Source organism: Phascolarctos cinereus, unplaced genomic scaffold (assembly GCF_003287225.1).
Source record: "Phascolarctos cinereus isolate Bilbo 61053 unplaced genomic scaffold, phaCin_HiC Scaffold_5;HRSCAF=322, whole genome shotgun sequence".
Taxonomy (NCBI): domain Eukaryota; kingdom Metazoa; phylum Chordata; class Mammalia; order Diprotodontia; family Phascolarctidae; genus Phascolarctos; species Phascolarctos cinereus.
In genome coordinates this window covers 355,046,858-355,070,264 of record NW_027555958.1, presented here as the reverse complement: position 1 = coordinate 355,070,264, position 23,407 = coordinate 355,046,858, and the positions used below count along the sequence as shown (strand labels likewise).

The following is a 23,407-nucleotide window of genomic DNA, read 5'->3' as shown; positions in this document are numbered from 1 at the left end:
CGGCGGACTACCGCTCCCGTCATGCAGCGGCGCGGCGGGGCCATTGGTGGGCGGTTCCGCGGACAGTAGCCGGTTTGGCGGAACTGGCGGCGACGAAGGCGCCAAAGGATGGAGGCTGTGGTTTTCGTCTTCTCGCTCATCGATTGCTGCGCCCTCATCTTCCTTTCCGTCTATTTTGTATCCTTGCCTCTCGTTTGCTGTCCTGTCTGGGACTCCGTCGGCCGCCCCCGTGGCGTAGCGGGCCCGGGCCCGGGCCTGGGTCGGGGGATCCCCAACCTCGGGGCTGAGTGGGCGCGGGTGCGGCCAGGGGAAGGCTTGGGGGTCGCCCGCCGCCGCGCCGTAGTCGGGGTGCGCGCGAGCAGGGCCGGACTGGGCTCTGGCCAGGGCGGGGCGGGCTGCCGGGGGCCGGGGGTGGGTGTGTCTGACGGAGGAGCGAGGGGAGCCCCAGCTCGGTCCCGATCCCGTGATTTCCTGGGTCCCCGCTTTGGCCGGGGTGGGGGTCTCCCTGGCTGGGCCCTCTCCCCTCCCGAGTCCTAGGTGCAGCCTAACCGGGCATGATTTATTGCCTCGGTCCGTCCCTCGGCGCTCTGCGGAGAGGAAGGTTGGGTTTCCCCAGGAGATTTTTTCTTTTTCTTTTTTTTTTGGCGGGGAAGGATAATCCAGTGGTGTGGAGCCAGACAGCGTGGGCACTGCATACCCCATCGGGCTGATCACGGCTGGGACCCCAGCCTCCCCGCGGCTGATCTAGGGCGCCAGCCCTCTTGTCATACCTTTAGACACCCCCCTCTCTTTTGTTCTCCTGAGTGTTGCAGCTTGGGCATCTCACACCCCAAGCAAGACTGGGGTTCGTTTTCTAGAGGTGAACTCTTTGCTTTGGAATAACATCCTTTTCTGGATGTTTTATGTTAAACGTAATGAAAACGCAGTTTTGAAGAAATGTTATATCTATAAATACACTATTAGTTAACTGCCTCCATCCTTTTTGCAGCTACTTTTTGTGGTTTCTAAAATGTGAACTCTTTTAAGTCTTTCGACATGCCAGAAGTGTTTTAACAAAACAGGCCCATTTGAAGTTGGCTACAGGTCTCATGGAGATTTTATATTTATTCTTTCATGTTACAATATTTATACTGTGTCTATGCAAGGCAGAAAGTAGTTATTGAAGCTCAGGACTGAACTTAAGTAGGCACTTCAGGATATAGAAAAGAAAGAAACTATCTCAGCTCCAGGACACCAATCTTATTAACAGTATTAATAATGCTACATTGCGTTGTGATTAAAATTAAACTAGAATCTGCTTCCTATTTTACTTAGTGCCTTGAACATAATAAGGTACCCACTCAGTAATTGTTAAATAAATGAATGAATGAATGGTTTAGAAATAAATGTTCCTTCCCACTTTTTTGGGGTGTGAGAATTTAGATTATGAATTTTTAACCGTTTTTTGGTGTCATGAACCCTTTTGGCAGTCTGCTGAAACATGTGGACCCTTTCTCAGAACAATGTTTTTAAATGCATGTGATCATAAAGGAAACAATTTGTATTGAAATATAGCTAGCAAAATATTTTTTAAAAGTTCATGGACCCCAGATTAAGAATCCCCATTACATAGACAGAAACTAAATCTTCAGTTTGTTAGAACATACTGCCTTTTGGTTATCCTACAGCAGTTTTAAAATTCTTTAAAAATGGATAACCTTTGTTTTGACACAAAACAGCCCCAGAACTCCAACAATGAACAAAACACCTCCCCAACCCTCAGTTCTTTTCCCCAGTGCAGTTAAGCAAAATCACCTGATAGAGTGTTTGTAATTGATAGTACTTATCACTTTTCTGTAGAATGGTGAGCATGAAAGCCAGAATATTGGGGGTTAAGGAGACAAGGACATTGAGGAAATGGAGGAAAGGGATATATGCTGAATAGTCCCATTTCTTTTTAATTTTTAAAATAGTTGTTACTTTGCTACTTTCGTAATTTCATTTTGGATCTTTTTAATCTCTCTGTTTTTCACATTGTGTTGCATTTGGGAGGCCCAGATGTGGAAATAGTGAGTACTGGTAGGGCTATCCATGAATGTCATTGGTTAAAAAGGGAATAGGGGTAAAATAAATGAGAAATTTGAGTTGTTTTAATAATCTAACATTAATGTTCTTTGGTAAAGAAATAGCAAAAAAAATTTTTTTATCAAGTCAAACCTCATTTTACTGTTGAGCAGTATGAGTTGTATACTTAGTCATTTTCTGAGGCTTTAACATGAAATCACTGTTGTGTTATTAGAGAACAAATTTAATGGTTCCTTATCTTGGTCTTCAGATAATCACATTATCTGATTTAGAATGTGACTACATTAACGCTAGGTCTTGTTGCTCAAAATTGAACAAGGTAAGGTTTTAAAAAGCCTATTTTCTAATGTTCTAGTCAGTAGGAATCTAGTCAGCTCTCGATTCTGTACCAATGAAGGGGAACAGTTGACTGTAGAATTTCTTTCTTTAAGTTTGAATTATGGATGTAATATGTTAAAAACAATATCAGGAAGGCAGTGGGCCAGAATGAACTGAAGCATTCAGAATTAAAAAAAAGATATTCCAAGTACAATAAAGAACTTTAAAAAGTATATTTGATGTAAAGATACCAGGGCTGGGTCTACTTCTTGAGGCAGATACTATAATAATAATGCTACCAAATGAGAAAGAGAAAGGAAAGTTAATACCCACCTACCCTGCTTCTGCCTTCTCAGTTGAGAAAAAGGATCCTCAAACTGATTAATGGTAGGACAAACTTAGTGAAGAGGAAATTGAAACTCAAAGCAAGCAACTAGATAGTTAGAAAGCACACTGAGCTACTTTAAATGACTTTTCAAAGAATCGTGGAATCTTAGAGTTTGAAGGAACCTCAGAAGTCTTCTAGTCCAGACCATATCTCCAGCATGAATCTGTACTATGTATAGTACAGAGTCCCTGACAAAGGATCATCTAGCCTCCACTTGGACGTATCTAATGAGAGAGAACATAACTATTCTCTTACCCCTCAAAGATACCCCCATCTCATTTTGGGGCAGCTCTTAATTCTAAAGAACTTGTTACTTACTGGAACCAAAATTTGTCACTCTCTAGTCCTGGTTCAGTTCTCTGGAGCCTAGCAGAAAAGGATAATCTCTGTTCTCCATAAAAATATCCCTAGAAGTCCCATCTTAGATGATCTACATCAACAAAGACCTGGATGAAATTGTAGAGTTGCTCAGAATTATGAAAAATGTGAAATATGCTGAAAGACTGAAAATAGAAAAATACTGATTTGTGGGGGAGGGGGAAAGGGAAGAATTAGATTCTTTAGAGACTAGACTCTTGAGCTTGATGTTAATCCCTGGCAATATATAAAACATTCACAGGTGGTTTGTGAGAACTTAGAAGGTGAAGTATGTAACATAGTGGAGAACACTGTGCTTGCAATCAGGAGAACCTAGCTTTAATTGGGAGTTCTGACACTGCATTTGTGACCTTAGCCTACAGTGTAGTTAAGTGGATTAACAGAGTGGTTGAATCTGTAACTAAAGAATATTAGTTAATGAATACATGTTAAACTGGAGGGAGGTCTTCCTACTGGTGTGCATAAATACAGTGTCTTAAACCCTGACCTTTTCAACACTTTTATCAATGATTTGGATGAAGACATCAATGGCATATATATCAGATTTGCAGGTGACACAGAGCTGGGAGGGTTAGCTAAAATACACCAAATGACAGAATTAAAAAAAAAAAGGTGGATCCGGCTTGTTTTAAAGAGTGCCCAAATTTAACAGGATGAAATTTAATTGGTATTTTTCCCAAATATTCAAATGGGTATCTGAGTTTGTTGATTCTGTAGGCTCCCCAGTGATGCAGGTTGCACCCTCTCCATGCCTGCCCATACTGTGCTACGGTTGTCCATGTCTTTATATAAATTTGCTATAGGGTGTCCAATATGTAGGAGGCCATCCTTTCTTCTGACCTATGGATTGGAATTATGGTGGTGACAATAGATTATATTTGTATAGTGCTTTATAGTTATAAAACCTTTTTTCAGAACAGTCCTGTAATATAGGTAGTATAAATATAATTTCCATTTTGTAGGTGAGATAACTGAAGTTCAGAGAGGTTGTTACTTTGTCTACTGTTAGACAGCTAGGTAAGTGGTAGGGCCCAGACTTTGTCTTCTAACTCCCAGTCCATTACAGTTTTCACTACACCAGGCTGTCTTTCCAAGATTCAAAAAGTTAACTTCATAAATATGAGATAGAAGAGATGTGTCTTAACAGCAGTTCATATAAAAAAGATTTAGGGGTTGTAGTTGACTGTAAACTCAATTAGAGTCATCAGTATGGTTTATCTGCTAAAAAACTCTAATGTTAGGCTCTATGATTAGAAGTGTATTTCCCAGAATAAGAAAGGTATTTGTACAACTGTTGTCTCTGTTGGTCAGATCATTTTAAGAGGGGCATTGGACAAAATGGAAATCATCTGTGATGGTGAAAGGACTTGGAACCAGGTCAGAGGAGGATTGGTTGAAGGAAGTAGAGTTGTTTAGCCTGGAGAAAAGCAGATTTAATGAGGAATAGTTTCCCGTCTTCAGGTATTTGAAGGGTTGTCAAGTGGAAGAGGGGTTGGAGCTTACTTGAGGAGCTCCAGAGGGCAGAACCAAAACAATGGGTAGTAGTTACAAGGAGACACATTTCATTTCAGTATAAAGAAGAACTTTTTAACAATCAAGGCTGCCCAAAAATGGAACGGCTGACTCAAAAGGCTGTTGGAAGGGATCACAAAGGCCGTTTAGTTCATCCCTTGTTTTACAGATGTGGAATTGAGGCATAGAATACTTAAGTGACTTGCTCAAGATTGCACAGGCAGTTAGAAGCAGAGCCTGGATTAACCTCAGGCCCTCTGACTCCAAAGCCAGTGCTTGTCACTGGAATATTCAAACAGAAATTAGATGACTGTTTCTCAAGGTACTCCTGTGTGAGGTAAGAGATTAGATGGGGACCAGATGACTTCAGAGCTTCCTTCCATCTCAGAGATTGGATTAGTTTTGATATCTCACATCGATGTAATAAAACACCATCAGGAATATTGGATGTGAAAAAAATCTCTCTTCAGCTCCTCCTTTTTCCCTTTCATTTTCCCTCACTGTTACAGCAAAGGCAAAGTACCTAAATGAGGAAAGCTGCTCTCTTTCTTGAGTCTGTGTTTCTTTCCTCTTGGAGTCTCACATCATCCCTGCGTGAGGATGATAATTGAAAGGGCAGTCACTCTCTTAACCATATTACCATTTTGATACCTCTTTGAAAGGAAACACACACACACACACAATGAAAAATAACACTTAAAGGTGGTGGTGGTGGTGGTGGTGGTGGTGGTGGTGGTGGTGGTGCCAGCCTGAACCAGCTGGAGGCATTTTAAAATTGTTTAGTGTGAATATTTACACCTCAGAAACAGGCAAATAATACAAATCAGAGCTTGATTTATTGTTTGTTAATTGTCTAGACTTAAGAAAGTGAGGAGAAAGGGGAAAATATTAACAATGCAGATTAAGTTTACCAATTTATCACGTATACTGCACCACCCCACTCTATGTTAACATCAGCACACTGCAGTTTATAGGCCATACTTTGAATTATATAATCCAGATTTGGGAGAAAAAAATTCAGCTTATAGTCAGACCAAAATAGTGGGCATTTTTGTTTAAAAGATTCCCTTCAGGTAACTGAGGCAATATCACCTTTAATTTAGCCAGAACTCTATTTTGGTAAATAATTTGAATCGCAGAAATTGAATATATAGCATTGGTTCATCCTGGGGGAAGGATGGACCTACACTTTGTGCCTAAAAGGTGTTATAAATGTGCTTCACTCCAAAAACCACTTTCACGTGTCTCTTCCATTTTTTTTTCTACTGAGATTTCTCTGGCCCATGATAAAAATAAAATGAAATTTTTAAAGTTGAATTTTTAATTAACTATATCTTAATTACCTAGTAGTAATATTGTTATTGACTTGTTAACTTTCAAATAAATTATTTCTTGGTTGGTTGAGTGGCACATTATTTTTGTTTAGTGTGTGGGATGTTTTTGTAGGTTTTCTTTTGAAAACTGAAAAAAAAAAGACCAGTTTTTTTGAACGAGAGGGTTATTCTTTGCTGTCCATTTAAGTCAGAGGTCTGTGAATTTGTTATAAAAAATATTTTGATAGCTGTATTTTAATAAAATTGCTTTCCTCAGTAATCCTGTACAGTTAGAAACATTACTCCAGAAAGGGATCCAAAGGCTTCAGAAGATTGCCAGAGAGGTCTGACACAAAAAAGATGAAGGACCCCTCATTTAAGTCATTTTAGAGATACCTGAACATTGGCAGATCTCTAGGGTGGTATTAGCTAATTATAGCATGGATGTAGCGACAGTCCTTGGGTATTGAATGAGAATTTTATGAACTCTCCCTGCCTGAAGTTCCCCTGCCAAAGCAAGCTCCAGTGTCTTGACTGTTTGTCTCATCTCATAAGCCCACAGGTTTTTTGGGACTGATGATGGCACTCACTCTCTAGGGTCAGGGCTGGGAGTGACATTGGCTTTGAGGTGAGCCGCCTTGTTATACTGCCGCACCAAGGCATGCTGTTTGTAGCAGCTGCACCACCTCCCTATGTATGCTCTTTCCTGACTGCGTGTCCCACCCTTCCTTACCTTGTTTTCACACTGTCTACCTAACCTTCTAAGATTGAGTTCTGTGCCTCTGGCACTCTATCAAGACGTCACAGTAGAACTTCAGAATTGGAAGGGACTTTAGAAACAATTTACTCCAACTCATGGTTGGAAAAATCTGGAAAAGACAGACAACATTACCATAGCACACTGGGCACCAGGGAGCCCAAAACCTACTGAATCTGTCCATTCCGCCTCTGGCCAGTTCCAGTTCTTCCTGCTATCAAGTCTAAATTTGCCTTTTTACGACTTCTGCCCGTTCCTCCTAGTTTTACTCATTGAAGCCAAACTAAACAAGGGTAGTCTGTCTTCCACATGACAAATTTTGAAATCCACGAAGACAGCTACATTGCCCCTCCCTTCCCCATGAATTTCCTGTTCTGGCTAAACATCCCCATTTTCTTCAGTCAGTGTTCATATTGTGTGATCCTTAGGTCCTCCACCTTCGTAGTTGCCTTCCTTGGACACTCACTGGCCTATCATATCAAGTGTCCTTCCTAAATTTTGGCACACTGAAATGAGTGCAACATTTCAGATGTCTGACCAGGGTAGAATATATATATATGGATTATCACCTCCTTGTTCTGGAAGGTGTGCTCCTCTGTATTCAGCTTAAGATCACATTAATTTTTTTTGTAGGGATGTCACACTTTTGACCCATTTTATTTACAAGCCAGTCAAACTCCTAGCTCTTTTTCAGATGAGCTGCTGCTGTCTTCTATTTTTGAAGTTAATTTTTTTGAACTCAAGTATATGACTTTACATTTATCCTTATTAAATTTCATTTTATTTTATTAGATTCAGACCAACAAGATAAGATCTTTTTTGATCCTGACTCTGTCATACAGAGTAACTATCTCTTGTAGTTTTGTGTCATCTGAAACTTGATAAGGATGTCACCTATACCTTCCATTGATAAGAATGTTAAGCAGCATATGGCCAAGCATACATTCCTTCGAACTCCATTGGAGAACTCCTTCCAAGTTGATATTAAATGATTAGTGACTATCCTTTCAGTCTGGCCTTTCAACCACTTCAGAATTCATATAACTAGATGGACACATAACTCATATCTCTGTATAATTTTCCCAAGAATAGTATGAGATATGTATTCAAATACTTTGTTAAAGACTAGGTAAACAGCATTCCCCTAATTTGTGAGTTTAATGACACTATTTAAAGAAAAGAAAATAAGGCTAGTATGTATAAATGTTGCTGACTGCTGAATTACATTATACATTTATTAGTAGTTTGAAAGTTTGACTACACTTTCAGAAAATGTGAAAGAAACAACTATCCTACGGTTTGTCCCTAGAGAACAAATTACCCAGTGGGAGGATCTGGCTGATTGAGAGTTATTTTAATATTCCATTTTGTTTAGCTTATTAAAATACATTTTTAAAAATGATAAAACACAAGTTAATGATGGGGGCAGGGTCCAAGCCAAGATCTTTGCCCTTTGCCCCAAAGGGAATCTGACTCACAGGCCCCAGACCCTCATCTCCCTTTGAAAGCCTTAGCCTTACCTTTTAATCTTATTCAGATGCGCCCTAAAAGAATCTGGCTCCCTTTTGTCTATAGGCCCCAGAAAGGCCTTCTCTGGTCTCAAACTGTTCCTTATCGACTCCCCTTATCTCCTTTTGAAAGCCCTAGCCCCACTTTTATTTTGTGCAGATGCATTTCAAGCTTCTGCCTTCCTGTTCCCTCCATTATCTCTCAGACCTCCCCAATTAGAATTGTTACCTAGACCCTTTTCCCAACCCCCTTCTCTGGCCACCCAAAGTTACTTTAGTATTTTAAGATCCACCTTGGCCCTCATTCAGATGCTGAGAATCTAAGGCCCACAAGGCGTGAGAACCTCTCATGCCCGCTGGTCTTTATGGGTGTCACCTGGCCAATGTGATTTATCACTAATAAACTTTTCCTCTGGCTGAAGAAGATTTGAGTTGAATTCATTCAGCAGGACCCGGTACCGCGATCTTGGGGATTTTGCAGCACCCCAAAAGTCCTAGTCCTCTTCATTAATACAAAACAGTTTTTTAGGTCCTTCTGTTCCTACATCCTCTGCGCCTTCTTTCCCCCACTGGGAGCCAACTGTAATAGTTGTCAGTGTGTGAAAAATGGAGTTATAAATGAAGGAAACTAAAATTGTTTTGCCATGTTAATGTAATAATGTAATCTTAAATTTAAGTCCTGGTTCTGTTACTACCTCTCTTCCCTTCCAAGTATTTACTTTAAGCTTTATTCAGTGTTTAGGTTTATATCCTTCCTTGAATTGAATGATGGTCTGCATGAGAATGGTTTGTTTGTAAAGTACATTGAGGTTCCGGGTTGAAAGGTCTTATGGAGATTGTTAGTGGTTGCAAGTGGCATAGCAGATAGAGAGTTGGCCTTAGAACCAGGACCACCCGAGTTCAAGTGTCACCTCTGACATATCCACACTTTGTGAACTTGGATGAGTTATTTTTCAGTGCTGTAGGCCAGAGTCAGCAAATGTCGGGCCAGAGTCTGGCTAGAAACAGATTAAAATGTAATTGAGACATATTTAGCAAAATAAATAAAAATAGGGTAAAACATAGATAATGTCACATTCCAGCTCCAGGGATCCTCTTGTATGGATTAGTGGCCCCTGGTTCTGTTTAAGTTTGACACCACTACTCTGAGTAAAGCTTTAAAAAACAGAAGTTGTAAAGAAGGTACTGGCTGGCCTGTGTGGTAGAAGTTCCTCACCAGGAGCTCCTTATGCCACTAAAATTACAGGCTCAGTTTCTGTCCCTTTCCAGCTGTAACAGCCTAATTTGTGTTCATATTGACTTAGGGGTTTTTTTTAAAGCACAGAGATTGAAATAAAAAGTAAACTAGACTTCCCTACCTCCACCCCCTTTTCAATCAAGGCTTTAAATTTGTGTGATAAAATCAAACATGAAATTTAATTATGTTATTTAAAACAAACTTGAATTGGCCACATAGGCAGTCAGTTGGTTGCATAGGCAGGTGAAGCCGCTTGCAGATCTGAGGCATCTGCCGTTGGTTAAAGTCCCAAGGTGCCAGCATGGAGGTTTTTTACACTCATAGACTTGGCTGGAAGCAATGTGAACAAAAGGTAAAATGTGCTTTCCTTTCTTTTCAGTGGGTGGTCCCAGAATTGATTGGCCACACTATTGTTACTGTATTAATGCTTATTTCATTGCACTGGTTCATCTTTCTCCTCAACTTGCCTGTTGCTACCTGGAATATATATCGGTGAGTACAGCATATTTAGTTTTTTCATTAGGGCAGGTTTTTGGCCTAGAGTAGTAAAAATGAGGGTGTACTAAGCCACATTTGAAAGTTAGCCAGAACATTTATTGTACTTTTTTTTAATAGCCTACTCTTAATAAGGGGTTATTAGATAATATAATAAATGAAAGAAGGATTCTTTATTACTTGTGTAATATGTATTGTTTACTAGAATTGTTTACTTTGGAGTGGGAAAATAGCTGTTTGCAAGATTCTATTCTGGTGGAAAGGCATAAGTTTGTATTGTGTAAATATTTTTTCAAGTCTGTAATGTTTAGCTGTCATAAACTTGAAAAAATGTTTTTCATTCAGTACTTAATTGTTTCAGGGAAAAAGTTTTCAAAGTGACCAAAATGTTAGGCTTTTTGTTGTATTTAATATCTACAAGCATGGATTAGGCCAAACCACAGATGACCCACAGGTTATTGCAGACCTTATATTATATATTATAACATGGAAATTAGATAATTGTAACAATTACTAAAGCCTTGACTTAAACATATGGTTTTGTTCGAATATTAGCAAATTGGAAATACTCCCATAATTCTAAGAATATACAGAATATTTTCTAACTTGAAAAGAACTCTGAAATAACAACGAACAGTGCTTAAAATCACATTGGTAATGGTAATAGTTCAGTGCTTTTGGAAAATTTTAGGCTTTTTCTTTTGTATTTATGGCTAGTTGGTTTGAGTAAAACAAAAATTTTCTTAGCATGATCTTAGCATGACTGAATGTGGCTTTCTTATTTTAAGAGGTCTTTTCTTTCCATTTACATTATTACTCCTTTAGTTAGGACTCTCTTCACTCAGAAATTAATGTCTTCTGTTTTGAAATCATCTTCAGATCTCTTCCCCCCTCACTCAGAGAGCCATCTCTTGTAACAAAGAAGATTAAAGGGAAAAAAAGTTTCTGCAAAACTAACATGTTATTTGAGTCTGAAAATATATGCAATATTTATACCCTTAGTCACTCACCTCCCTGGTGAAGGGCGGTACATTTTCTCGTCGTTTTTCAGGTGAAGCATGTTGTTATATGTCTAATAGATAGTGATCAGTTTCATTTTTTTTTTGTTCATTTCATTGTTGCAGTTATTGTGAATATTATTTTTTCGTACTGCTTACTACATTTTGTATCAGTTCATATATTTTCATGCTTCTCTGTATTCTTATTTGTCCTTTCTTATAGCATAGTAATATTTTATTACATTTGTGCACCACAGTTTGTTAGCTTTGTCCCATTCAGTGGGCACGTACTTTCTTTCTGATTCTTTGTTACCACAAAAAGTGATGTAACAAATATTTTGGTGTAAAGGAGACTTTTCATTCTATTTTTGTCTTCCATGGGGCATGGATCTAGCAGTGGGATCTATGACTTAAAAGTTTCTGGACATTTGAGTCACTTTTTCAGCATAATTCCAACTTGCTTTCTAGAATCATTGGATTAATTCACAGCTCCACCAGCAGAGTACTGATGTGCTTGTTTTCCCACAGCCCTTCCAACATTGTACTATTCCTATCATTTGATCTCTTTTTGAATTTTCTGGTGAGATAAAATCTCAAGTGATATTTTGATTTGCATTTTAAAAAATTATTAGTGACTTAGAGCTGTTTCACTGGTTGTTAATAATTTGTAATTCCGATTTTGTGAATTGTTTGTTAAAAACTTGACTACTTATCTTTTGGAGAATGGCTCTTGATTATAATACATATGTATGTTAATTCCATTTCCATTTACATCTTTGATATCAGACGCTGATCAAGAATATTTCTGAAATGACTTTTTCTCATGCAGTGGTTTCCCTTCTTATTCTTTTTTTTTTTTGTGAGGCAATTGGAGTTAAGTGACTTGCCCAGAGCCACACAGCTAGGAAGTATTACGTGTCTGAGGTCGGATTTGAACTCAGGCCCTCCTGACTCCTGGGCCAGTGCTCTATCCACTGCGCCATCTAGCTGCCCCCCCTTCTTATTCTTGTTGCATTGATTTTGTTTGTTCAAAAGCTTTTTGATATCATATAGCCTAATTTATTTTAATTCTTTAATTGCCTTTATCCCTTTTTTGGTTAAGAATTCTCTCCCTACCCACAGTTGTTAGTGATAGTATTTTTCTCTTTTTTTGGTGTATGTGATGTGACCTTTTATTATATTTTTAAGGTTTCTATTTAGGATTTGTTGTGATATATGGTATAAGTGCAGACCTATATTTTTGAGAGTTTTTTTTTGTTTTGTTTTTGCCAAACAGTTTTCCCATTTGTGGCCAAATAGGGAATTAATCTCTAGTGTTAATCTAGAATTAATCTTTGTGTTCTTGGTTAATTGAAATTAGTTATTTCTGATTCCTACTTATCTAATTTGTTCCACCGATCTTCTTTTGTATTTTTTAGCTGGTACCATAATGTTTTGATGGATACTGTTTATAATATATTTTAGATCTTACCCCTTCATTTCTACTTTTTGTCATTATTCCTTAGAGATTTTAGACCTTTTGCTCCTGCAAATGAATTTTGTTAAGCTCTATAAAGTATTTTCTTAGTAGTTTGATTGGCATATTAAATCTGCAAATCAGAAAATTACTTTTTATCTTTGTCAGATAGACGAGCAGAATCAACATGTTTATGGCTCATAGATCCACCCACTGACCTTGAACTCAGTGCTAGATAAATCAAGAACCCACTACATCTAAAGTGCTGTCTCATTTTGACCATAACACACCGTAGAAGAGCTACAGTGGGGACTGAAATCTTTAGTCTCTAGGTCTTGGGTATACTCTTGACTAATTACAAAGCATACCATCAGGAGCTTAGTGCATGCAAGTGCTTGCTTATCTTATTGGAAACCGAAATATACATGGAAGAAATTAAGAGCCCTGAAGTAGCCACCTTTGTACTTATAGTTAGATTGCAACATAAGAAGGCACTGCCCTTGGTTGCTTTTGGCTGTCAAGTCCAAAGATCCTCCTTCCTTGTAATTACATGAGGACAGAATACAAGTATGTGTGTTTGAAGGATAGGTTCTGTAAGAATACTTCAGAAGAAGAGCCATATGTGGATCTTAAGTCCATTAGATATTCAAAAATAATTTCCTCCTCAGTTTGTCAATCAAATATTTATTAAACATCTGCTATGGACAAAGCTTTATGCCAAACACTGTGGGGGGAGACAAGAAAAGTTATAAAATGTGGTCCCTGGCCACAAGGACCTCATTTCTGGAAACAAGATATAAATACATGGAAAATTAGATAACAATACAAGCATGAAATGGATGTCCCAAGAGAGTACACAACTCATTGCCAAATAAGTGGTATTGTCAGTATATGGAATGAGAGAGAAGGATGAGATCACCATGTCACCTGAGCACGGCCTTAAAGAATAAATAGGATTTAGGCATGTCATAAGCAAAACACAGGCAGGAAATTTGTTTTTATATAGAAGAATAATGGAAGAGAACACTGGAAAGTAGTAAGTCGTATTTATATAGCACTTTAAGATTTCTAAAGCACTGTACAAATATCTCATTTTATCCTTACAACAACCCTGGGAAGTAGGTACCAGTATTATTCCCATTTTTCAAATGGGGAAACTAAGGCAGACAGCAGTTAAGTGACTTGGCCTACTGTCTCACACCTGGTAGCTGACTGAGGCTGAATTTGAACTTGGGTCTTTCTGACTGCAGGTCTAGTGCTTTATCTAGTCTTCCTTCTAACTGCTTAGGTAGGTTATGGATTCGTTGTAGAGTTCCAAGTGAAGGAGTTTGACCTTAATTAATTCTTTAGGCCAGTGGTGTCAGACTCAAACAGGAGCTACTACACTAAAAATGAGAGTCTCTAAACCTTATATAAGAATCTCTGAAGGCCACTGAAGGCCACATATTGACTGAGAAAACCTAATGTTAATATCATCTATATTTTATTGTATTTTTATTTATTTTTCACATGTTTCCCAATTACATTTTAATCTGATCTGGGCTGCATTCAGGAGTGTTGTGGGCTTCATGCTTGACACTTTTGCTTTAGACAATGGACAGCTGTTCTTCCCAGGAAGAGGGAGAGGCACTGAGTCCAAATGCCCTATGGGAGTTCCCTCCTATAACTAAAGGGATATCTAACATAAATTTCAGACTAGAAGACAGCTTATTTGGGGGAGGGATAGTTAATAGGACCATAGATTTGCAGCTGGAGGAGACCTCAGAGGCTATTAAGTTCAATCCCTTTATTTTACAGATGAGGAAACAGGCCAACAAAGTTAGTCATTTGACTTACTCAGGCTCTTAGAAATAGTGAGCTTCAGAGGCAAGGTTCAAACCCCTGTCTATCCTCTGACTCTTTCCCAGGCTTTCTTAATCTTAGTTTCTTCCCTCTGAGACTACCCCCAACTTACCCTGTCTCTGTCTTTGTTTGTTGACAGTTGTTTGCATGCAGTCTCCCCTTATTAGACTATGAGCTCCTTGAAAGCAGGAACTGTTTGTTTTTGTTAAAAAAAATTTTTTTTTTGCCTTTCTTTGTATCCCTAGTGCTTAGCACAATGCCTGGCACATTGTAGATGCTTTATGAATGCTAGTTAACTGATAGCTTATTCACCCTTTATGTCCAGTTAGTTGCCAGATCTTGTTGATTTTACCTCTACAATATACCTCCCAAGACCGCTTCTGCTCACCTGGCTTCCAAATGATATGAGAAGTGATCTTTCCTCACTTATACCTTATATACAGATTGGGAGAAGTTTTGGTGCTTGGGAATAGAAGTGCTTGGGAACGACGTGAGCTCTCATGGCTGTCAACTCATTTGCTTTGCCGCCATTTTACCTGCTGCTGTTATGCATTGGCAAGGACTAGGAATTGACTAAGTTTTGTTGTAGAGTTCCAAGTGAAGGAGTTCTATAAAATCCCTATACATTACTTCCCAAAATATTTAATAAAATCATTTCCCTTTCTCTTGTGCTACTTTGTCCCAGTTACACTAATTTAGGCCCTCATCACCTCTTGCCTGGAGTATTAAAATAACCTCCTAATAGATATCCTGGCCTCCAGCCCCTCCTGTTTCTATCTCATCCTCCACTTGACTGCCAAGATACATATATACCTACACCATGAATCTGCTAATGTGAAGAAGCTGGAAAGGTTCTCTCTTTTGTGTAGAGTAAAATATACACTCTTCTGACTGGCTTTTCACCGTGGCTTGAGCCAGCCTTTTTAGGCTTCCTGTCACAAGGAGGCTTTGCCCTGCCTTTCAGAGCTTATCTGTGTTGCTGTCTTATATCATTCTATGTTGGCCCACTTGTATTCTCTGTACCTGATACCACATCGTGTGTGTCACTGTACCTTTGCACAGGCGTACCTCGTCTGAAGTGAACCCTCTTCACCTCTGCCTCTGACAGTCCCTTGCTTCTTTCAAAGTTCAACTCAAGTACCTCATCCTATAGGAAGCTTATCTTGATATCTCCAGTTGTTACTGCCCTTGCCTCAGAAATTACTCTGTATGTAGTTTGTATTGAATTTTCTGTATACATGTGTTTCCTCCCAATAGAGTGTAAGCTCTTTGAGGGCAGGCATTATTTTGTTTTTGTATTTTTCTTCTATCTTACCCTATACACTTTATTAATCTTTTTAAAAACATCACTTTTATTGTATTACCTCCTTCTATAAAACCTTCAATTTAATTCAGTAATTTATTAAATTCTATTACTGTGCAAGATGCTGAGGCTACTTTTTCTTTTCTTTTTTAATTTTATTAATTTAATTTTAAATTTTATTAATTTACTTTGATTTATCAACAATCACTTCCATATGCTTTTGAGTTGAAAATTTTTCTCGCTCTTCCTCCCCCCACCCTCCCCAAGATGGTGCACAATCTGATATAGGCTTTACATTTACATACCCATGAAACATATTTTCACATCAGTGAAGTTGTAAGTAAAAATTAAAACCAATAGGAGGAACCATCAGAAAGATGAAACAAAACTCAACAGAAGGTAAAAATAAGTGATAGTGATTCGACTTCCATAGTTCTTTCTTTGGATGTGGACAGCATTTTCCATCCTGAGGCCTCTGGAGATGTCTTAGATCCTTGTAATGCTGAGAAGGGTTCATTTTAACAATATTAGTCATTGTACAACGTGGCTGTTATTGTGTACAAAGTCCTCTTGGTTCTGCTCACTTCATTCAGCATCAGGCCATATAAGTCTTTCCAGGTTTTTCTGAAGTCAGCCTGTTCATCATTTCTTATAGCACAATAGTATTCCATTACATTCATATACCACAACTTGCTCAGCCATTCCCCAATTGATGGGCATCCTCTCAATTTCCAATTCTTTGTGAGGCTACTTTTTCCAATGGAGTACATGAAGGATGAGGACAATGAGAAAATATTATTTAGAGTTTGAAGGGATTATAGAGACCATCAAAAAGAACAGAAGTCTGAGGATTAAACCTTGGGGAATGTTCACGTTTTGAGGTGGGAAGAAGCAGAGCCAATGAAAGAAGATAGTTATACTTTTATTAGAAATGTTAGGATAGTGTGTATATGTATGTATGTTTGTATATACCCACATATGCATGTATACATACACATATATGTATTTATAATAATAATAGTGTCTATATAGTGCTTTAAGGCTTGTAAGATGCTTTATGTATATTTTATTTGATCCCCATTACCATCCTATGAGGTAGGTGTTATTTTACAGATAAGGTATAGAGGCTGAGAGAGATTAGGTGACTTGCCCAGCATAATTCAGATACAAAGTGGAGTAGGATTTGAACTCAAGTATTCCCCTCTCCAAGTTCTTTATTCACTATCCCAACCTGCCTGAGACTAAATTTGAACACAAGCTTAGCCACTTATAAACTTTGATCATATTAAAAGACTGAAATTTGACTCAATGTCCTCATTTATGAGACTCAGTTTAAGAGGGATCATGAGTATCAAAATAATTATTTTTCATGAAGTTGTTTTTAATTTTATTTTAATTGACTTGTAGTCAGTGGGTATATTGCTATTTGGGTTCTTTATGTTCTTCATATTTTAATTTCTTATGGTATATTAAAATACCATATTCTGTTAAGCCATTCTACAGTCGTTGGGCATAGAATTTGTTTCTTCATTCCTTTCTTCCCTACTACTCCCCTCTGTTATACATAGTTTTAGTAGTAGTGTTTTTGTTCAGATAGATTGAATTTCCTACTAATAATCTCTTTATAGTATGTTCCTAGTAATTGGATCAACTGGTTAGTGGGTATGAACATTCTTTATTCTTTAATCTCCCAGGTTCATTATGGTGCCAAGTGGGAACATGGGAGTGTTTGATCCTACAGAGATACACAACCGAGGGCAGTTGAAGTCACACATGAAGGAAGCCATGATCAAGCTTGGTTTTCATTTGCTTTGTTTCTTCATGTACCTTTATAGGTAAGTCTGATATCACTGGGATTTTCCTGTATGCCAGGGAATTTTATTTTTAATGTTCGACATACTAGAGCATAGATGATTTTTGCGTTGACACTGAAAGCAAAGGTGACTTATAGAGATAGCTTGTATTTCTTTTAGTTGTGCAGAGTTATCATTGTCATTATATCTATATCCCAGATTTTTAGTTAGCCTCTTGGGAGCCAATGAACTGTTAACATGCTTAAAGTTCTATTCACCAGCTAAGAATTAAACCCATTATTCTCATGCTCCTATACCTGTGAGTTTTCACTTCATGACAAACTCACTGAATTCTGTGTCCTGTGCAGAATTTGTAGTGTCACTGGCACCAACAACAGTGGGTCAGTTTGGCATCCCCAAGACAACTCCTGCTCATCCAGCTTCTGTTATCTCCAGATTGAGAGTGATTGGGAATCACCAGAAACCCTACATATTTCTTCTCACAATTTCAAACATGAAATCCTTTCCTTTGTCTTCCTTGTTACCTTTCTGTGCTTTCACTTTCATTCTCCAGGACAAGGGAATGAAAGAATCTAAAATCTTATGTGTATATTTGGATAAACTACTTTGACTTGGGAAAAACATTCTTTGTGACCCTGGAAATTAGGATAGGGTATTGTTCCAAAACTTAGGAGGCTTGTTTCTTTTTCCCTCTAGGTACATTTCACAAATCTTAGGTAAACAAAAGAAATACATTAGGAACAGTGCTGATTGAATACTAGAGAATACTAGACTTAAAGTCTGGAAGTCCTGGGTTTGAATTCTGCCTCTGATGCATGCCACCTGAGTGGGCAAGTCATTCATCCTTCTGAGCCTCAGGCAACATTCTGGGATTTTAAATTGAAAAGAGTTGTGATGTGTAACAGTGGAAAGGCTTCCACTGTTAATGAAATAGATTGACATATATGTCAAGATTTAGAACTTTTATCATCTGCAGATTCCTAATGTTCACGTTACTAGAAAACAATGACAGATTTTATAAATTGCTTTTGTTTGGGCCACTGAGGAATCATGGCTAACATTTAAATAGCATTTCAGGGTCTGCCATGAACTTTACATGTATCGTATTTGAATCTCACAGCATGTGTGAGGAAGATACAACCTGTGTTATTCCTATTTTACAGATGAGGAAATGAAGGCTTAGAGAGGTTATTTGTCTGGATTCAAAGAGCAAGTAAGTGCTAGAAGAGAGATTAGAACACAGGTCTGACTCCAAGCCAAGCACTCTGTATAGTTGGAGAGGAGCAAAAAATTATGCACATCATTGTTTTATTTGACATTTACTTAATTGGCAAGAGGGAGAATTTTTCTTACTTTTTTTTTTTATTAAATTGCCGTCCTATGTCTTTCCTTTTTAATATCAGATGGAGTTAAACATTAATTCGATTGTTGAATGAAACACCTTAGAAGTCATGGTCATTATGTTCCACCCTACAGAGTCCATTTTCTAAAATCCTGTTACTGTACTGACACTGTAATTTATTGATGTAGATTATGTTGAAATTAGAGTTCATTTGGTTTGCTTTTCATCATCCACCTAATTTGCCTTTTTTATATCTTTACTTTTTAAGACAGAAAATATCTATGTCACCTATCCCAGTCATTTACATATATATGTGTATATATATATATATATATATGTATATATATATATATATAATATATATATATATATATGTATATATAAATGTATATATAATATATATATATATATATATATATATATATATATATATATATATATATATATATATATAAAAACTCCTTCAAATACCAAAAATGAAAATTGAAGACTAAATAAATTTTCTATTGAAGACCTGCTTCATTTAATTTCATTTCAGCAAACATGGGAATAAACTTGTTCCCAGTGAATTGGGTACTTTTGCCTGTTTCTCTGCTCTTAAAACATTTACCTTTCAGATCTTAGACTACATGCACTTTTCCTGCCAACATCCTGGGGCTCCATGACAGTGCATTGAATTATATATAGCAGGCACTTCAATGAATGTTGAATTATTCAATTAAATGTACATGTATATGTTCAGACTTAGTCTGAAGTAAACAGAAAACAAACTGGTTTCAAGCCTTCCATATCTGTTTAAGTCCTTTACTTCTCGGAAAATCTGGCTCAGGTACCATCTTCAAGCCTTCTTTGATGCACTCCAATTGAAATCTCTTCTTCCTGACTTATATTTCTTGTAGTCCTTTAGACATAGGGGTGGGGAACCTACAGCCTCAAGGCTGCATGTGGCCCTCTCCTCCAATGCAACCTTTTGACTGAGTCCTATTTTTTTTTTCCCATATAAATTTATTTATTTTTAGTTTTCAACATTTACTTGCACAAGATTTTGAATTCCAAATTTTCACCCCATCTTGTCCCTCCCCCCACCTCAAGATGGCATGCATTCTGAATACCCCTTCCCTTAGTCTACCCTCCCTTCTATCTCCCCCCCCCTTCTCTTATTCCCTTCCCCTTCTATTTTCCTGTAGGGCAGGATAGATTTCTGTACCTCATTTCCTGTATTTCTTATTTCCCAGTTGCATGTGGAAACATTTTTTTTAAACATGTGTTTTTAAAACTTTGGGTTCCAAATTTTCTCCCTTCCTCCCACCTCACCCACCCTCATTGAAAAGGCAAGTAACTCAATACAGGCCATACACATGCGGTTATGCAAAACACTTCCATAGTACACATGTTGTGAAAAACTAACTCTATTTCCCTTAATCCCCCCCCCCATTTATTCTATTCTTTCTTTTGACCCTGTCCCTCCTCAGAAGTACTTCCTTCTGATTACCCCTTTCCCAATCTGCCCTTCTCTCTATCATCCCCCTGCTCTCTTGTCCCCTTCCTCCCCTATTTTCCTGTAGGGTAAGACAGATTTCCATACCCAATTGAGTGCATATGTTATTCCCTCCTTAAGCCAAATCCTATGAGAATAAGATTCCCTCATTTCCTCTCACCTTCCCCTGTTTCCCCTCCACTGTAAGAACCTTTTCTTGTCTGTTTTATGTGAGATAATGTACCCCATTCTACCTCTCCCTTTCTCCTCCTAGTATAATCCTCTCTCACCCCTTAATTTTATTCTCCAGATATCACCCCTTCATCTTCAACTCATCCTGTGCCCTCTATCTATCTGTCTGTCTCTACACATACATAAAATTTTTCCCCTCCCACTACCCTAATACTGACAAAGGTCTCATGAGTTATAAATATCATCTTTCCATGCAGGAATGTAAACAGTTCAGCCTTAATAAGTCTCTTATGATTTCTCTTTCCTGTTTACCTCTTCATGTTCCACTTGAGTCTTGTATTTGAAAGTCAAATTTTCTATTCAGCTCTGGTCTTTTCATCAAGAATGCTTGAAAGTCCTCTATTTCACTGAATGACCATTTTTTCCCCTGAAGGATTATACTCAGTTTTGCTGGGTAGGTGATTCTTGGTTGTAATCCTATCTCCTTTGCCCTCTGGAATATTATATTCCATGCCCTCTGGTTCCTTAATGTAGAAGCTGCTAAATCTTGTGTTATCCTGATTGTGTTTCCACCATACTTGAATTGTTTCTTTCTGGCTGCTTGCAATATTTTCTCCTTGACCTGGGAACTCTGGAATTTGGCTACAATATTCCTAGGAGTTTTCCTTTGGGGATTTCTTTCAGGGGGAGATCGGTGGATTCTTTCAATTTCTATTTTGCCCTCTGGTTCTAAAATATCAGGGCAGTTTTCCTTGATAATTTCTTGAAAGATGATGTCTAGGCTCTTTTTTTGATCATGGCTTTCAGATAGTCCAATAATTTTTAAATTCTCTCTCCTGGATCTATTTTCCAGGTCAGTTGTTTTTCCAATGAGATATTTCACATTGTTTTCTAATTTTTCATTCTTTTGGATTTGTTCTACTGTGTCTTGATTTCTCATAAAGTCACTATCTTCCAATTGCTCTATTCTAATTTTTAAGGAAGTATTTTCTTCAGTAAGCTTTTGGACTTCCTTTTCCATTTGGCCAATTTTGCTTTTTAGGGCATTCTTCTCATTGGCTTTTTGGACCTCTTTTGCCATTTGGGTTAGGCTATTTTTTAAGGTGTTATTTTCTTCAGTATTTTTTGGGGTCTCCTTTAGCAAGCTGTTCACTTGTTTTTCATGTTTTTTTTGCATCACTCTCATTTCTCTTCCCAGTTTTTCCTTTACTTCTCTTCTCAAAATTCCTTTTGAGCTCTTCCAAGGCCTGGAATGGATTCATATTTTTCTTGGAGGCTTTGGATGTGGGAGCTTTGACTTTGTTGTCTTCTTCTGGTTGTATGTTTTGATCTTCTTTGTCACCAAAGTAAGATAATATAGTCTGACTCTTTTTGCGAGGTTTGCTCATGATCCCAGCCAACTACTTGAGTTTTAAACTCTTTGTTAAGAGTCTGCTTCCAATGTGGAGAATGTACTGTCCCAAGCTTTGGGGGTTTGTATAGCTGTTTTCAGAGATACTCCTAGGGTCCTGTAAATTTTCAGTTCTTCCAAGGTGGTATGATAAGGGTCCAGGTGTTTATTATTCTTTTCCTGGCCTGTGCTCTGGTCTTTGAGTGGCTGGCCACAAGCAGTCTTTTCTCTCTTGAAACTGTGAGGAGGGTTTCCTTTTCACTGCCACTACAAGCTGCACCATGCCAGCGCTCCTCCTCACCCCAGGACTGCCACCCAGAACTGTGACCCAGGTCCAAGCATGGGCAAAGCAAGAGATTCCTGCCTCAGCACCAACACAGAGATCCCTGCAGTCCCCCTGTGACCAGCCACTTGATTCCCCCTCAGTCTGTGGGCCGGAAGCTCAGGACGCAGCCACCACCTGGGCGCCCAAGCTCTGCGCTCTGGAACTGGCTCTGACCTAGCTCCTGTCTCAGCACTGCTGAAACAGACTTTTCCCACTGACCTTCTAAGTTGTCTTTGGCGTTTGTGGATTGAAGAGTCTGGAAACCGCCACAGCTGCCTGTGATTCATTCCCCTGAGGCCTGCTCCAGGTTCGCTGAGGCATGGGCACCCACGCCGAACTGTGCTCTTCTCCCTGCCATGAGTGATATGCCTTTCCGATCTACCATCCAGGCTGTCTTGGGTTGGAAATCTGTTTTACTTTGTCTTTTTGTGGGTTCTGCTGCTTTAGAACTTGTTTAGAGTCATTTTTTATGGGTATTTGGAGGGGTTTGGTGGAGAACTCAAGCAAGTCACTGCTTTCATGCTGCCATCTTGGCTCCGCCCCTCCTGAGTCCAAGTTTTACAGAACAAATCCTTTTATGAAGGAGATCTGTTCTGTGAAGTTCGGACTCAGTCAAAAGGCTGCACCCAAGGACCTAGAAGGCCACAGGTTCCCCACCCTTGGGTCTAGAGTCTAGACTCTAGATCTTCCTTTGTCCTGATGATATTCTGGGTACTTGATATTAATTTGTTTATATTTTATCCTTTAGTAGATTGTAAACCTTTTGAGGGGATTTTTGTCATCTTAATCAAATTTCTGAACACATTTCCTTTTTACATTGGTTTAGGTTATATTCTCAAGTTTACTATTAATCACCTTTAACTTCAAAGGAAAGGAGTCAGTTAACAAGCATTTATTAAACACTATGTATGGACTTTAATATGTTCTGCTCTATTTAGGTACAGATTTTTCTAGTCAAAACAGTATTACCTGCTCAGCTGTACAGACTCAAAGTAGGAATTCTGTTGTGTAATTGAAAGTGGTTGGACAGCTCTTGTAGTCCTCCTTAAACACATGTTAACAACAATCTCTTTTCTTTACAGTATGATTCTGGCTTTGATAAATGACTGAACCTGGAAGGAGATGCCTAAGTTGGAGTCTTATACTACAGTGAACAGTTGAGGAGCCAGAGATGAGTTTAGTCCATGCCTAGACTGTGTCCATTAAGCAGTATATTTTTTTCCTCTTTGGACAAAAAAAAAAACAACCTGAAAAACTATTTTTGCTGTATTTTTACCACATAAAGTATTTAAAAAACA

The 23,407-nt window shown here is 38.3% G+C and overlaps 1 protein-coding gene across 3 annotated transcripts; it reads left to right on the top strand.

Moving 5' to 3' along the window:
* On the top strand, positions 1-23,407 carry CNIH4 (cornichon family member 4). 3 transcript variants are annotated; one of them, XM_020982177.2, is made up of 5 exons: positions 19-177; positions 2,315-2,383; positions 9,855-9,967; positions 17,264-17,404; positions 23,192-23,407. In XM_020982177.2, exons 1-5 carry the CDS (start codon positions 109-111, stop codon positions 23,217-23,219), a joined length of 420 nt encoding a protein of 139 aa, XP_020837836.1. In that variant the 5' UTR covers positions 19-108; the 3' UTR covers positions 23,220-23,407. The 3 variants fall into 3 exon arrangements, with proteins under 3 accessions (XP_020837838.1, XP_020837836.1, XP_020837837.1); XM_020982178.2 differs by lacking the exon at positions 19-177 and adding an exon at positions 6,529-6,601 and having other exon boundaries at positions 2,330-2,383; XM_020982179.2 differs by lacking the exon at positions 23,192-23,407 and having other exon boundaries at positions 1-177; positions 17,311-17,404.

Bases quoted from the DNA above. Each gene is read 5' to 3' on its own strand.
- CNIH4 (XM_020982177.2), top strand. From the start codon at position 109: ATGGAGGCTGTGGTTTTCGTCTTCTCGCTCATCGATTGCTGCGCCCTC. The intron at 2,384-9,854 runs GTAAGGTTTTAA...CTTTCTTTTCAG, and splicing joins GTTGCTCAAAATTGAACAAG to TGGGTGGTCCCAGAATTGAT. The intron at 17,405-23,191 runs GTAAGTCTGATA...TTTTCTTTACAG, and splicing joins TTCTTCATGTACCTTTATAG to TATGATTCTGGCTTTGATAA.